This window comes from Phoenix dactylifera, chromosome 3 (genome assembly GCF_051530095.1).
Source record: "Phoenix dactylifera cultivar Ajwa chromosome 3, Ajwa_hap1_PhDact_Kaust_v1.1, whole genome shotgun sequence".
NCBI classification, from domain to species: Eukaryota; Viridiplantae; Streptophyta; class Magnoliopsida; order Arecales; family Arecaceae; genus Phoenix; species Phoenix dactylifera.
Window position 1 is genome coordinate 1,210,135 of NC_143192.1, and position 17,840 is coordinate 1,227,974.

The 17,840-nt window shown below is 35.7% G+C and overlaps 1 protein-coding gene across 2 annotated transcripts in view; it reads right to left on the reverse strand.

The window, feature by feature from the left end:
* LOC103724215 (protein ENHANCED DISEASE RESISTANCE 2-like) overlaps positions 1-17,840 on the reverse strand; it is a 48,421-nt gene that overhangs the window by 9,979 nt on the left and 20,602 nt on the right. For both annotated transcript variants that reach the window (XM_088717362.2, XM_088717361.2), the window contains 7 exons: positions 17,646-17,711; positions 17,117-17,223; positions 8,741-8,805; positions 8,524-8,641; positions 8,310-8,349; positions 8,105-8,205; positions 7,932-8,027 (listed from right to left, as the gene is read on the reverse strand). In XM_088717362.2, coding sequence (XP_088573488.2) covers positions 7,932-8,027; positions 8,105-8,205; positions 8,310-8,349; positions 8,524-8,641; positions 8,741-8,805; positions 17,117-17,223; positions 17,646-17,711 — 593 coding nt within the window. The remainder of the gene's footprint in view (positions 1-7,931; positions 8,028-8,104; positions 8,206-8,309; positions 8,350-8,523; positions 8,642-8,740; positions 8,806-17,116; positions 17,224-17,645; positions 17,712-17,840) is intronic.

Here is a 17,840-nt window from a genome sequence, read left to right on the forward strand (position 1 = left end):
AATAAAAAAATCATATATGTAGTAACAAAGTTCAGTCTTCACCATCGTAAACCCATATGTAGCATGTCTAATGACACAAATATCATGTAATCCATACGCAAACTAACAATAACCATCCTTTTGGGTAGGATATTTTAGGGGAGAAAATTGAAGTTTAACAAATGGTTATAAAATATGAAATTACCTTTTGCTTCCTGATCTAAATTCCATAAACCCCAAATTTTCTGTTTCTTTAGTTTCTAGAAGTCAAAAACCCTCCCAAGCTCGCCAAATCTATATGCTCAATCTTATTAGAGATGAGTAATTCTAAAAGCCATATAGACCAATAAATTATATAATTTGGAACATAATTCAATATGCAGCAATATGATAAACTTAGACCAAGGTTCGCCGTCTTAGTACCGGACCCCAAATCGGTACCATCGTATTACATTGTTAGTACACGGTTCGATATGGTACAACTCAGCATACTGACTGTCCGTACGGTATGGAACAACTTATCAATTTGGTACCAGTAAGGTACGGTATTGACCGGTATGACAAATCTTGACTTAGACCTTATGGCCTAAGGGATTGTATGAAGCATAAGCATATCTAATTCTTATCCTACGTAATCCTAATTCAAGGATGGATCTAGATCATTTAAGATCATTTTGATCTGAACCATAAGATCCAAATCGTGGATTGTCAGATTTCAACAACAAATATTTTCAAAGTTTAATATAAAATGGTTTGTTCAAGAGATACAACCCTAACTGACACAATATATCTCATTAGCCAACTTCAAGAACCTTATATCATTTTTTGATATAGGTAATCCATTGGATTCATGTCAACATCTCCATCAGTTAAACTAAGCTTTCAAACTTTTTCTTTGAATTTTCTATCCAGATGGGCTTAAATGTAAATAATCAATGCTCTACTTAATGGAGACCTCTTTTTTCTTTATATAGAACCTTACCACTTCATTGGCTTGTTCGTCCACATATTAATGCAACTTGGGCAGAGTAGGGTGGGGACCCTACACTTCTATAGAAGAAGGGATTCTAACATTGCTGGACTTTCATAATGATAAAAATAACAACAACAACAACAACTATTATATAAAAGTGGCTTCATTTTCTAATTTTTCATTTTCAAGATAACCCTAATTAGATATCTCTCTTAAAAAGAGTTAAAACATGCTAGACTTCTATAAAAAAGAATTCCAATGCTGCTGGAATTTGAGAATAAGAAAAGGAGTCAAAGAGAATAGAGATTGTGTGTGGGAATAGAAGCACTCATGCTAATTGTCAAACAAACAAGAGAAAATCCAATTTTGCAAGAAAGAAAGAATTCTAAAAATTCTAAAAATGTTCTTAGTATATCTGGATTCTAACTTCTAGGAAAATTCAAGGGATCTAGGAGGAAAAGAGACACTTTTGTGCCAAGAGGCCTTCGTGAGTTTGATGCATTAGAAAAAATGTTTTCATGTCATTTTAGAATTTAGACTCTAAATAAATTAGGTCAAATCCAAAATCTTTAGCAGCCATCTGCATCTGCACATGCATTATAACTACACACATGTATACATGCACACACACATTGCAAGCATGGACGTATCTATAAAGAGAGAGAGAGAGGGTACTACACTTGGCCACCTATGTCAATTGCCTCTGACATCTTGTAATTTATTGCAATTTTAAATTTTAACAAGGAATTCAGGACAAAATAAACAGCTAAATATTATGTGGGGGGATTGCAATTTTCTATGAATTTCCCATTTTTCACTCAATGATGGACTTTGCCTTCTTTTTTTCTGAACAACTAATCAAATGAAAGTTTCCAATTTCTGCCGCTTTTTCTCCCTCTTAATCAAATCTTTTCTTGCCAATAAATAAATCCTCCCCCTCAATCAAAAAGGCAAATCCTCCCTCACCATTGAAATAAATGAGATTGCTGCCAATACAGTACATTTATACACACACACACATATACATCAAAATTTCCTGCTTAGATGCAATCAATAAGGCTGAAAAAGCAAATATAAAACCTATAAAACAGTGTGCTAGTCCAATCAATCTTGTTGCACAATGGAAAGAGAAACTGGCTTATCTCTCTATTATATAAAATTAATCAAAGGTATGCATTCATGAGCCCATGCTTAACTTTCAAACGATTCCTGCCAATATCCCATGGCAGGAAATTAAGAACATAAATTTAAAACCCCCATCAAGATGTCCAAATAAGAAAATACTCACCAATATTAATAAACTATTCATACCAAAAGGGTTATATATATTGATAGGATGTGAAGAGTTTAACCATAGATAATTCCTTAACCATCCCATCAAATAAGAGGAAGGTTCATTACATTGTGAAATATTACCCCGCCAAAATGTGATATTTCTACTTGGAACATTCTATTTGGCAGTTTCTGTATGTTAAATACCATTTGATGGTTTATTTTCTATTGGCATTGGATCATCTGTGGGAAAACTATGTTTACAATAACAGTTGCTAAATTAATGCTTTCTGTTCACATTTTTCTTCTTTCTTCTCTATTCTAGCCACTAGTTACAAAAAGCAATCCCCTTTTATAGAATTACTTTATTATAAAATCAAGATCCTTTAGTAGTTAAACAAAATCTGAATCATTTTGTAACATAATAAATGGATGATTGGAGGGAGGGACGGAAAAAGACAGACTAGCAGGAGAAAGAGAAGGGAGTCAAAGTTAGCAGTTTCCCTACTTTCCATTTTGTATATACTTTCTTTTAGAGATCATTGTATTGTATAAAACACGAAATGAGAAAATTCTTCTTTCCTTACCATGACATAAAAGATAAATACTTCTATGTTTCAAGGAAATAATTAGGATGTAATCAACTACAAAAAAATTCCATTTAATAAGGGGGGGAATAAATGTATTTTTTGTCCACAAAGATTCCATATTTTTTATTTTTAAAAATATTTTATATGTATCAATACACTTATTCCCCCCCTTAATATGTTTTTTAGGTTTTTCCCTGGCATAACACCCTAAACCGCCTAGTTCGAAGCGTACCATACCGTACTGGGTCGAAACCAGTATGAAACTCATTCAATTTGGTACTACCACGTATCGAGGCGTACCGAGATGTGTATCGACTTGTATCGAGGCATACCGAGATAAAATGTAATAAAAATAATTCGAGAACAGTTTCGTTATAGGGTACGTATTGTACCATACCAACCCATAATGTACCAAATCAGTAGCATACCAGTACGGTACCTAGTATCGAGATTATGAATCTTCGTTTCTAGTTTGTTGGGTTGGCTGGGCTTGGAGTGCAACCCCTACATAATTTTTTGGCTAGCCACTAGGCTAAATAAAAATGATATTAACCTAGACCAAAACTAAAAAAAATCATTATATTACATAAAAATAAAACGTATACCCAATCGATGGAAACGATTTCTATTAAAAAATCATTAATAAATTTATTATTTATTTTATTATTTAGTTTAAATATTAAAATAAATAATTTATAAAGTAAGAATAATTTATAATAATAGTTTTGATAGAACAAATAATTACATAATCAACAACACTATTAATATATTTTTTATTATTTTATGATACTAAAAGTACTTTCTCAAATGATTACCAAACAGATGTTAAAGTTCCACAGCACTTCAAAAATATAGTTACCAAAACGGCTTTTTATTAAAGCTCTACTAGCGAAAGCTTTACCAACCAAAGCACTACAAACAAAAGCTCTACCACCTATAGTAATGCCAAATGGGCCTTCTTCATTCAAATTTCAGAATGAAGAGCTCAATACTAATTATCTACACACGATTATGTAGCTGTTAAGTACATCAGGTTTTGCGCCTTCCCCTAGATTCTTCTCAAAATAATTGTCATACTAAAAAATAAAAAGTGTCTTAAATGAAAAAGACTTCCAAATAAACTGCATAAACTTTAGAAATAAGCAACTTTGATAGACAATGGCCACCTTTAGTCCTCTCTATATTTCTCAAGCTCCTTTTTTTTTTTTTTTGGTAAAAAAATAGGAGGGGAGGGGGAGGGACCAGCCCACCCGCGTAGCAACCCCATTACTGAGCCCCCCTTCCACTAGGGAATGTTCGATACAGGTCGCAGGTTTCGCGTGCCTTCCCCGACCCGTGGGCTCACCCCACTGGGTTCACCGCCTCACGTGTGGGTACGTCACCCCAGTGCCACCTTGGTACAAGTGGAAGGAAAGCATAACCGCCAACAAGCCAGCCGGGCGTGGGGCATCCGGTCCCCTAATTTAATCGACGCCCGTGCGTTTCGAACCCGGGCAACTTGGGCGGAATTATCGCCCCCTTACCACCAGGCTACTACCTTGGTGGCTTTCTCAAGCTCCTTTCAAGGAGTTAAAGATTCAACATCAACGATAGACCATCCAAATTCAAGATCCAAAATCTTGAATAATATAGACTACAAAAAGAATTCCTAGAAACCAAAATTCATGTGTTTTTTTGGTCTCTAACCAAATCATTAAGTGGTGTCAAAATGGACAATTTTAATAGCATGATACTACCTTTTATTACAATCTAATGCAAGGTCTGCAATCTCGGTACCGAGTACCATATCGGTACCTTATCGGTATCGTATAGTATACCTCTGTGTCGAAGTAGCTCTCTTATCAATTTTCTCAATTTTTATCTCAGTACGCCTCGGTACGGGCGGTACAAGGCTTGTACCGACTTGAATGTGTATTTTGTACCAGTTTTCTCTTGGTACGATACGGTACGCCCCATACCGGATGATATAGGGCTGTATGGCAGACCTTGGTCTAATGATCAAAAAGTGGCGGATTTAAATCATGTATTTTACCACACTAATGCAATTCATACTATTCATTTTTGCACCAACTTGATGCATAAGTTAGAGGCCGCCAAATATATGACATTTGGTTTTGAGGCATTTGTTGAAGTGCAGATTATGTTCAACAATTCAAATCTTCAATCTGGATGGTGCATCATTCATTTTAAAATCATTAACTACTTTTACAAGAAGTTAAAGTGTGTAGTTCAGCTCATATATATAGATATATATATAAAGTCATTACTTACCTCTCCTTAGCTGTTTTACGACTGCCTTGCTGAACTTTATGACATTTGGTTTTGAGGCATTTGTTGAAGTGCAGATTATGTTCAACAATTCAAATCTTCAATCTGGATGGTGTATCATTCATTTTAAAGTCATTACTTACCTCTCCTTAGCTGTTTTACGACTGCCTTGCTGAACTTTATGACTGCTTTGGCACAATGTGACACACCAACGCCTAAATGTGCAACTTTACACATTTTTTTGGCTGCACCCTTTCGCTTTTTATATAAGTCCTTTTGTTATTTTCTTATAGTTAATTGGAATTTTCAAGCTCATTTCTTGTAGTTTTGCATTTCCGCCTTAACATGTTGCAACCCCCCCCCCCCCCCCCCCCAAAAAAAAAAAACAGTCCCTTGTAAATTCTATTAGAAAGTAATCTATTATGTCTCCCTTTTTGCATTGCAAATATGTGAGAACATGTTTACTTTGGGCCCTCCTTCAGTCAATACCTCTAAAGTAGAGTTTGCTCCTAGATACATTCTGCAGCACAGGAATTATCCATTAACACAAAATTGATTCCTTTGCAATTATATTTCTTTGTTCTTCTAAACGATCCTCCTTAATTCAAATCAGCATTCAATCAAATTCCAGTCTCATCAACTAACACTATGCATTTGCAACATAATATACACCACAAGACCTAAATCTTAACAATGAGTTCATGTATAAAATGAATAATGACGAACGAATCCCAAGATTACTATCAGCCCAAAGCATCTAGAAGCATTGACCATACACCGAGTTTGTGTAAACATACTTCATAATCACTTCCTCAAACATATTTCACTACTTCCAATATAGCACTATCAGTGCTTTTCATCTGGCTAATGAACAATGGCAGATACAATATAATTTCATATATTCATAAGTACTCCCTCCTAAGTGCCTCTTTTTTTCTCTCTCTCACCCACTTTCACTCTCTCTCATGTGTACCTCCTGAATGCCCACCAAATTAACACCCTCACAACACTACTTAATTTGCATTTAGTAAGTAGATAAAACCTCCACATATGCATTATTTTCCCCATAATCTTCAAATCAACTGCATTAGGAAAAGAAAAACAGTTTTGATGGTTGACCTTTGAAGTACTTCTTAGAATTTTTTCCACTAGTACGAATCAATCTTTTTTATACTTCAAAGGATCTAATACATATAATGTCTACTTAAAACCTTTTGGAAGTAGAACTCCCATGGGCCAGGCCAGGATGGTCTCGAGCTAGGCTTTGTCCAATGGTCAACACAATTTAATTAGGCCCAGGCCTAGCCCAGCGTCGCTTTCAGGCCCTACCCTTCCAGGCCCAACCTGCCTGTACTCAGGCTTTGGGCTTCAGGCCGGGCCTTGGGCTTCCTGATCTTTTTCTAATTATTTAGAAAATGCCTAAAAATGCTTTAAAATGTTAAATATAAAAAATTAAATATTGCCAACAACCTACAATATGCCTATTATCCTATTAAGTTCACATGTCAATAATAATTGTCAATTAAGTCTACAAATACATCAAATATAAACAAACAACACAAGAAAAAAACAAAAAATCAGACATGATCGGGCCTAAGCTAGGCTTTAAGCGCCAACCACAAGCCTGGTCTATTTATTAAATGAGCCAATCCTGGCCCGTTGAGCCTAAAACCTTAGCCCAAGCCCACCAAAGGCTGCACGCTTGAGCGGGCTAGGCAGGCTGCCCGGTCCATGAACAAGTCTTTTTGGAGGTTGTCATGTCAAATTTTATTAGAGACCATGATAGGTGAGTAGTGGTACCCAGGCACTCCCAAACGTAGGTTTTTTTGACATGTTAGACACTGGGGGACACTTCATACCACCCCATGACACTTCATTAAATCAAAATGTCATCATCATTACTTATCTAATAGTAACCAAGTCCAACATATCAATTAGCAAATTATTTTATCAATTTGCGAACAAAAAGAGCAATAGTTCCAACTAATTAACTAATGCACACAACTCAATACATATTTACACAATCACATATAACATATAGACATGTCTCCATGTCTAATCTGTAAAAGAATCCTGTGTCAGAATTTTCTGGACACTCGGACACTTGAAACCCGGTTCACATGTCTAAGTAACATTGCAATTGAGATAGTTCCTAGTTATCATTGCATGAATACTATTGCGAATAAATTGGCATGCACAAATTGAAAGTCTACTGCAAATTTACAATGTGATTTTTAATATTTCCTTCACGTGGCCAAGAATTTCAGATGCTTAATTCATTTTAACACATTTGAACTATGAGAGTTTATAGGAATTAGGTTTTGCAACCAGAAGCAAAAGTTACTTATGATAGATGGAAATGCAAGAGTAATAGAAAGGTTATCTTCTGTCAAGAATGTGGAAGATAGCTTCTATGAACCTGTATCATAGATTACTAGAGACTTAGCTCTCCAACCACTACTCTTACTAATGAAGCATCCAATGAAATAGTCACCAAACTCAATGCCAATGAAGAAAGATATACTGGCATGATCTCGGCATAGCATAATAAATATAAACACACATACGAAACTATTAAGGTTTGGCATATTTAGAGAAATAAATTAAAGCAACGTTCTTTGTTGGAAGTATATTTCATGTATACTGTAGCATTATGATCATATAACAAAGCTAGCCATTAATCCTAATCTAATGCTAAATGTTCTAATGAGCATATGATGTCTATTAAGTTGTATTTCTAATTATCAAGCAAGATAATTTTGTCCAACATGCAACAGAAATGAGATGATCAGCCACAAGTACTTCAACGCAATTCATGTTATATTCTTTTTCCGTGTAGAGGGCATTACATTGGGAACCAGCTCGGCTGTAGTCTATGATACAGTATTGCAGTGTGTCCATCCACCTCCTCAACTAAGCTGCCATATTGAAAGCTGCAATCCCACCTACAAAACAAGAGAACAGGGATAACTAGGGAGATCTACCAATCCAAAACAAAGGTTCTATAGACATAATAACTTACTCAAAACGTGTTCCATCCATGCTCATTACAAGCTCAAAGATTGCTTCGCATGTGGCCTCCACCACACCAACAGCCTTCATTGCTCTACTGCAGCTCCTTGGCTGCACATAATACAATTTACATGAATGAGAAAAGCTCACTTCCAGATTAAAGTTTCTACCATAATATTGCAAAATACAAACAGAAAAAGACATTCATTACATACGAGGTAATCTACTTCTAGAAGCTCTTCAAAAATGCGAAGCCCTGGAATTCAAGAGCATAAATTATTAGTAACATAAATCTAGGCGATGGGGTTGTGCCTCTTATGGCTATAACTCACTTGACTAGCAGAATGTTGCAATAAAGAATTGAAATATTGGATACAAAACTAAGTTGCTGAAAGGAAGATAAATAAAAAAAGAGAGAAATGAAACTTTCCATTCTGGCATCGGACGAGACGCCAATGTTTTCTGGAGAAAACTTGATCAGAGTTATTCTGATTTGACAACCCTGAATCAAGCTCTTGAGTCCAGTCAGGTACTGATTCAGGAGGACCTGCCAAAGGAAAGCTACAGTCATGGCCAGCTAAATATGTCACTGAACAACATAATAGAATATTTAACCCAGAAGTGACATTAGTGTCAGTTTTTGGACCATTTCCAATTGTCGTTCTTCGTAATAATGCGGGATGGTTCTCCTCTTCTTCTTCGGGGCTACACCTACAAGAAAATATTAAGACTTAAAATGATAAAGTTTTTAACAGAGAATGCGGGTTAAGGTGACATAAGCAAACTTTGCTCAATATTCTTTTATAGATCATATTAAAAAAATTAAAAATAGAAGATAAAGTAAAGACTTCGAAGATATCCTAAGCAAAGGAGGTATAAAGAAGACCAAATATCTGCCCCTAAATATTAAAAATTGTGATAGATAAAGAAAGGCATTAAGAAACGGTTGAAATAAGTTATTGCCCCAAAGACAAGTAGGAAACTGCACATCACATTCCAAACAAATGGTAAAGAAGATAATCACTACTCAAGGGTCTGATGAATTAAAGAAAAATAGGAAACTGAGGTAATTCAGAGAGAGAGAGAATAGGGGGGACAAAGTTAAAGATGGTTCATGTTATAGAGAATATTATCTTAAACTTTGATTATAAGTGCATTCTTAGAAAATTCATTTATTTTCTTAAAGATCATAAATTCTTTTGAGAAAGGATGTGAATCATTCATTCTTTATAGAGTTTCAGATTTAGCTCATGCAAGGATTGTAAATAAAAGTATGAGCAAACATGTCCTATTACTGAGACATTATAATTTATCAAATGCAAGAGGCAAGGTTTGACACAAAATGTTGGAACTTGGAAGCATAGTCAGAAGTGCCCACAACTTACTCCATCAATTTTTTTTTCAGCTCAAAGTGATGATCAACATGGAGATTCTGGAAAAGTCGAAGAATATGACATCAACAACATGAGGTTGTAGCACCCAACATACTACATCTTACTTGTCAGCCTAGAATCTGGATAACTACAAAAACTATGTTGACTAGAAATTTCAACAGAGTTCAACTGGATAACTACAGAAGCTATATTGACTAGAAATTTCAACAGACTTCATAACTGCGGGTTGGCAGTTCAGATCAATCAGGTGCATGAAGACCAATGTAGGAATTACATTTTAATAGAAAAAGGTAAAATACAGAGTAAGAAGCTTGTGGGACTTATACTCCAATTGTATGAAGGATCAAAAAAAAAGAATTCAGGTTCATGAAGGACTTCAGCAGGACTTACAGGTACTAACAGTCACTTGATCAAAAGCCATCAAACCCTAGAGCATTACTTTAATCTTATGAATCTAGGCAATATCCAATATTCCAATTGATTAGATATTTAAGCAAGGGTCAGCCAACAGCTAGAAATCTTTATTTGAGTTCTAGATGAAGTGAAATGCTCCATAGGTTTCTTTCTTCACGTAGTTGTCATTGGAGGGTGACAGTTGTTAATAATCTACTGTTATCAGTTATCTTAGAGGATACTAGGTCTTTTTTTCAATGCTCAGAGAGGATAGGTCAAGTTGTAGCAATAACTAACAATCTGAAAGAGGTTACTGTTGATAAAAGCAGCATATCTATAGTTATGGCTAAAACATACTTTAATTCATTATTAGCAAACATGGACTCTGAATTGTTTTTACTTTCTTGTGTAAAAATAGCTGCATCAATCTTATGTTCGCTGTGGTGGTGAAGCATTGAAAGAAACAAACAGATAGATGGCTGAGACTTAACTGGAGTTACTCCAGATCAGGCCTCAAATTATTATTAAGATATTTGTCAGATCTGTAAGTGCGCGTTTCACATACTAACCGGGTTTCTTGTTACTCAGTCCTAGGAGAAGTGAAACAGTGACTCCAATTCACAAGAGGAGCCCTTATTGAGTACTACAGCTAGAATATCTATTTCAGAAGATTAAAAGTGAAGTTGTTAAGCCTGATGTACATTGTTGACCCTTTCCTTATTAGCTTAAGCTTTTGGGTTTGGTGACTTCACTCAGAAAAGAACTATGTCAATCTCAAAAATCTGATTTTCAATATCAAAACATACAGAAAAATTGTCACCATTACTATCCCTAACTAAAAAAGTGTCATTAGAGATCAAACTCCAAATATTCCTGATATCAAATAAATTATCAACATTTCTAAAACTATAGCTGCCACTATCACTCTGATTAGGAATGTTTTTCTCTGTACCATTTAGAATGGGTTCTTTACTTCCATTGGTATGTCCAATAGCATCAAGACTATCCATTGATTTATTTAGTCCGCACCTATGTTCTAACTTATCATTAGACAACATCGAATTGAACCACCATTTTTCCATAGTCTTCTTGCCTCCTATTTGATGAAAATACAATAGATGAATAGTCATTCCATGAATAATCATTTTACTATTTTATTTCCTATCAGGAATTAAGCATATGAATCCAATAATTAGGATTGTTAACTGATAAGATAACAATAACGTAATAGGTGAGTATTAAGAGAAATGATTTTTTTTTTGGGGGGGGGGGGGGGGGGTCCAAAGTATCACTTCAATATATTGATAGAATTTTTTTCTCAACTAAAAAATATAAAGACAAGTTTCTCTCATGTCATGTACTACAAATTCTCACTGAGAAGAAAAATAGTTGCTTCTTCCCACAAATAAAGAATTTGCTCTCGTATAATCTTGTATCATATAATCAAATAATAAGTTTCTATTCCGACATGGAAAGAAAAGACAATATACAGGATGGGTAGAAAGAGCCCTTCCTTTGGCTTGATCTATAGCCTGAAACTACGAGATATAAAATGATCCAACAATCCTAAGATCCATAGGATTAATTATGGATTCAACAAAAGTATTGAGTTATAGAAGTATTGAGTTGTTTAGTCTTCGATCTTATCTTGTATTTAGATCTTATGTATAGAAAAATAGGTAAGTAAATATGTAGGGTTTGTACATATGAGAGATAGATGCATATACATAGTATACGATACCTATTCTTTATTTTATTCGGTTCGGCTCAATCCCTTTTTTCAGGAAAAGATTGAGCCGAGTTTAATTGCAATCAATTAGAAGAACAAACAGGAATTACTGAATTATGCACGCTTATTTTATCACTTCATCCAGCTTATTTACTGGTTCGAATTCGAATTTGATCTCCTTCCACACTTCACAAGGGATAGCTAGTTCAAAGCTCCATTTGCTAGCTTCACGGATAATTTCATTACCTTCACGGGCAAGATCACATCCCTCATTATGAGCTTGTACATATGCTTCTAAACCCACCCAATTAGCTACTACACCGGGTGCATTTTTTCAAGGGTGTCCTAAAAGTTCATCCGCCAAACTGTAGTACGCAATCATCCTTAAAGATTTCGGTCAAGTAGGCATATGCCAAACATGAATACCCTCTGAAGCCACGGGCATAACACCTGACATAGAGACCCAATCTTGAGTAAAAAAGATACTGCGACTTCAGTCTTTTTCAATAAAATCATCACGTAATAAATCAACAAAGTTGAGGTTGTTGGAGATCATGAGTTGGAAGCACTCCAAGTTCAGTTATTTATTTGATTATCCCTAATTATCTCATAGTCCAGTTCTGGTCTTTCTTGACCCTATTATCCCTCTGCATGCATGGTTTGGGTTGCACATGAAGGTGGGTGTTAAGTACGATATGATTTGTTGACTCTTTCCCCATTCGCTTAAGCTTTTGATGTCTAGTGGTAAGTTAACTATTAAGTGTGCATTGAATTTCTTGATCCACCCTGCTCCATGATTCCATTTGAGATATTTGAAGAAGCATCGATTATGAGCATGCAAGGCATGGCACCAGCCATAGCCTTTGCTGGTTATGCATGTTGGCTGCACAGGACGTGAGACTAGAGTGCACGGGTTGCGGGACCGCGTGGGGCGCACATACCAACCGCACAGGTCGCAAGTCATGTGCGCATGGGTTTCGAGACCGAGATAGCTTTTGATGTGCCTATTTCTTGTCTCGTTAGAAAAGTTTGAGATTGGGGTATATTGGGATTAGGGTTTTATTGAGAGAACTTTATTCTTGTAGTCCATCATTTTGATGATAGTGAAATCTCTTATCCATCCTTGCTCGTGGACATAGGCTTGTGGCCAATCCATGTAAATCTGTGCATGTTATATTTTTTTTCTATCTTCTCAAATCACTTTGTTCTTCGGTTTCATCGAGATCTGTCACAACAAACTAGTATCAGAGCCACAAGTTGTTCGATTGGATCCTAAGATGTCGATGGAATTCGAGATTGAGAAGTCCGATCCCTCCAACAACTTTGGTTTGTGGCAAATTAAGAAGAATGTTGTCTTGATGCAACAAGGGTTGTAGAAAGCACTACTAGGGAAGATGCCCAATACTTTGACAGATGAGCAAAAGGAGGATATGGATGAAAAAGCTCTTATTGTAATTCAGTTGTACTTGTGTGATGAGATTTTGTAGGAAATCTCCAATAAAAAAACGTATGCTAGGTTGTGGCTCAAGTTGAAGTCCTTGTATATGACATAATCCTTTACCAACAAGTTGTATTTGAAGTCACATTTGTTTATGCTATGTATAGCAGGAGATACACCTATTAAATCTCATCTTGCTGAGTTTAACTATATTATTATGGATCTGAAGAATATTGATGTCCAAATCAATGATGAAGAACAAGCTCTCCTATTATGATGTTCTTTACCTCCATATAAGCACTTTGGAGATACAAGTTGTTCGATTGGATCCTGAGATGTCGATGGAATTCGAGATTGAGAAGTTCAATCCCTCCAACAATTTTGGTTTGTGGCAAATTAAGAAGAATGCTGTCTTGATGCAACAAGGGTTGTAGAAGGCACTACTGGGGAAGAAGATGCCCAATACTTTGACAGATGAGCAAAAGGAGGATACGGATGAAAAAGATCTTATTGTAATTCAGTTGTACTTGTGTGATGAGGTTTTGTAGGAAGTCTCCAATAAAAAAACGGCTGCTAGGTTGTGGCTCAAGTTGGAGTCCTTGTATATGACATAATCCCTTACCAACAAGTTGTATTTGAAGTCACATTTGTTTATGCTATGTATAGCAGGAGGTACACCTATTAAATCTTATCTAGCTGAGTTTAACTATATTATTATGGATCTGAAAAATATTGATGTCCAAATCGATGAGGAAGATCAAGCCCTCCTATTATTGTGTTCTTTACCTCCATATAAGCACTTTAGAGATACCTTCCTCTATGGTAGAGATACGATTTTTATAAAAGACATCAAAGTATTCTAACTTTCTAAAGAAATGATTGAAAAGCATATAACTGCAAATGTGAGTGAAGGTCAACCAGAAGGCTTGGTTGCCAAAGGGAGGTCTATTGAAAGGAATCAGATAATAGTAGATGAAATTCTAGATCCAAGTCTAAAAACAGAAGTTTGACTTGTCATTACTATCATAAGCAAGGGCATAATAAGACTAAGTGCTATAAGTTGCTAAACAAGCAATAGAAGGATCAGAAAAAGAAGGAAAAATCTGCAAAGGATGGTCTGAAGGTGCTGAAGATGTTCTCTCAGTGACCGATGGAATTAGATCCAAGGATTAATGGATTTTGGATTTGGGTTGTTCCTACCATATGTGTCCCAATAGAGATTGGTTCTCCACAAATGAACTAGTTGACGGTGGAGTAGTGTTGATGGGCAACAATGCCTCTTGTAAAATAGTTGGAAAAGGGATGGTCCAAATTAAAATGCATGATAGTGTGGTGAGAACCTTAACTAATGGTCGGCATGTTCCAGATTTGAAGAAAGATATCATCTTTTTAGGCACTCTTGATGTTAATGGGTGCAAGTATACAGCTGAAGGTGGAGTTATAAATGTTAGTGAAGGTGCTCTTATTGTAATGAAAGTTAAGGGGTCTAGAACCCTGTATGTACTTCAAGGTACTGCTATCATAGGTGGAACAGTTGTTTCTTCATCTTCCATGACTGATTCTGATATCACCAGAATATGGCATATGAGGTTAGGACATATGAGCGAAAGAGGGTTGGCTGCCTTGAGTAAAAGATGTCTTCTTTATGGCCAAAGTACAGAAAAGATGGAGTTCTATGAGCATTGTGCATTTGGCAAGCAGAAAAGAGTTAGTTTCAGTACTGCAGTTCACAAAACCAAGGGTTCCTTGGATTATATTCATTCAAATCTTCAGGGATCTCCTTGGATTATATTCATTCAAATCTTTAGGGATCTTCACGTGTTCTTTTTAAGAGTGGTATTTGGTATATGCTTAGCTTTATTAATGATTATTCTAGAAAGATTTGGATATTTATGTTAAAACACAAGGATGAAGTGTTTAAGCACTTTAAGGAGTGGAAGGCTATGATTGAGAAGCAATCTGGAAAGAAGATCACGAGGCTCGGAACAAATAATGGATTGGAGTTTTGTTCTTCCGAGTTTGATGAGTTCTGCAAAAATGAGGATATCGTTAAACACAGGACAATTAGACATACACCACATCAAAATGGAGTGGTTGAGCGCATGGACAGAATCCACTTAGAGAGAGCTTGTTGTATGCTCTCAAATGCTAGCTTGTCAAAGGATTTTTGGCCATAGGCTGTCTCTATAGCATGTTACTTAGTGAATCATTCTCCATCCACAGCTATTAAATGTAAGACTCTATAAGAGGTATGGCTTGGTAACCCTGCTGACTACACTATTTTAAGAGTATTTGGATGCTCTACATATGTTGTTGATGGAAAATTAGAACCTAAAGTTAAAAGTGCATATTTCTTGGCTATGCACCTAGGGTGAAGGGATATATGTTGTGGTGTCCAAATCCCAAGTCATCTAAATTCATGATTAGTAGTATTGTTACCTTTGATGAGTTTGCTATGCTTCACTTGAGAAAGAAGTCTTTTATTTTGTGTGATTCAGATAAGATGAAGAGTAACATCAAGCAGGTGGAGTTAGAAGTGATGGTTCAGTTTCCCTGCAGTATAGTTCTTCTTCTCAGCTTGGTTTAAAACAGGTGCCTGGTATTACTGAGATGAAAGAATTACCACAGGATAAAAAGTATAGTATTGCAAAAGGCAGACAGAGGAGAGCGATTAGACCATCTCAAAGATATGGTCATGCAGATTTAGTTGCTTATGCATTGTCAATGGCAGAAGTGACAATTGATATTAGCGAGCCTTCCTCATATTCAGAAGCTGTTTCTTGTATTGATTTTGCTAAATGGTTAGTTGTCATCCAAAAGAATATTAAGCTCCTCGTGGTAGCCAAGTTCAAGCATTGCTTGGACTTGGTGTATGCAATGCTTGACATTTGTCCTTCGGAATTCATGTGGAGAAGGTGGAGAAACATTTTACTATTTTGTGGTGTGGCTTGATGAAATTCAAGTCAAGATCGAGATTTGCTAAGTATGCCTTGAATTCCTTGATCGACCCTGCTCCATAATTCCATTCGAAAAATTTGAAGCATCGATAACGAGCGCGAGAGGTATGGTACCGGCCCTAGCCCTTGCTGATCACGCATGCTAGCTGCACAGGATGTGAGATTGGAGCGCACGGGTCATGGGTCTCGAGCCAGTTTTTGATGTGTACCTATCTCTTGTCTCGGTAGGAAAGTTTGAGACTGGTGCATAATGGGATTAGAGTTTTATTAAGAGGCGGCTTTATTCTTGCACTCTTATCTTTTTGATGATGGTAGAATCCCTTCTCCATCCTCATCCATGGACATAGGCTTGTGGCCAATCCACGTAATCTGTGCATGTTGTGTTTTCTTTCCTCTTCTCTCTATCTTCTTGAATCTATTTGTTCTTCTTCTGTTACATCGAGATCCGTCACAACATTAACATATATTTTCTATAAAAGTTTCTTGGAAGAATCAAGGTCACAAGCAGAATAAAGGAATAGACAGATATGTTTGACAACTACTAGAATATATAGAGATGAACCACTCATCTCGGGTGCAAATACAATAACATGATAATCATGGTTAAATTTTTAGTACTAAACTTTCCTTTTAGTTCATTGATATGAAGATATGATTATAGGAATGGTAATTTGTATAATGTTTTATATGGGAACCTCAAATATTTATAGGAACATACTAAATGGTGAAGGTGATTTATAGACATCGCTAAACTTGATGGAATTTGAGATATTAAGCTTGAAGTCTAAAACAACCACGGTTATTCTGGTGAGAGGCTTTGATGAGCATAAGTTGAAAGATCATAAATGCTCAGATTACATTTCTGAAATGTCTAAAACTTTTGTTCATTGACAAATAACAAAAACCAAAGCAAGCAATAACTGTAGTGAAAACAGAATAGGATATGCTTAGTATACTCCTAACAAAAGGTCATTGGAGAAATTAAAAATGGAATTTCATGAAAAATCACAGGAAGCAGAAACTAGCATGAAGACTTGAAACGACAAGTTTCCATCATTCTATGCCATCTCAACCAATACTACTACAGAGACTATAGAAATCTGTCACTTACTGACTTTCCTGATCAGAGGAGGAGGCATTCCTTCCATTATCCATGCTGGATTTATATTGAAATGGAGCACAGACTTTATTGCTGTTAGCGGTCTTTAGATCTTGTTGCTGCAATTAAAAAATATGCACAATCACCTGTTTCAGTATGACACTTTCCTTTTCAAAAGGTAACCACCAAACTTAGATGTATCATATATTGTGTAATGGCAAATTAACACTCATGAATAGGCACCAAATCATCGAATTGGCACTCAACAAAGTGGTTACCTGAACAAGCATCTGTTTAGTCAAAAAATAAAAATGTGAAAAAGCAACAAGAAATTTCATCATCTGTTAGTTAACTTGTTCCCACTCTTTGGAGATATATAAAGTTTCTGAAAAATAATAACATACTATGATATTTTATATCTGTTTTTTATCAGAATTATCAAATGGAGAAAAGTAATGTTACATGTTGTAATTAGTAACTGGTTTCTTAGCATGCCAAGAAGATGAGTTGAAATATGAATAAATTATTGAATTTACTTTACTTGATCAATGACTAGCTCAATCTTTTCCCTCCAAATCAGAGCCTCCTGGATGTTGAATGCTGCCATCTGTTCAATAACAAACCGAAACTATGAACTACTGTTTGCAAAAATAAATGTAATAGCAAATATCAATACTTACAACCTAAAGAAAAAAGCAGAAGGGCTTCATATGGGTATAACATAATAACGAAAAAT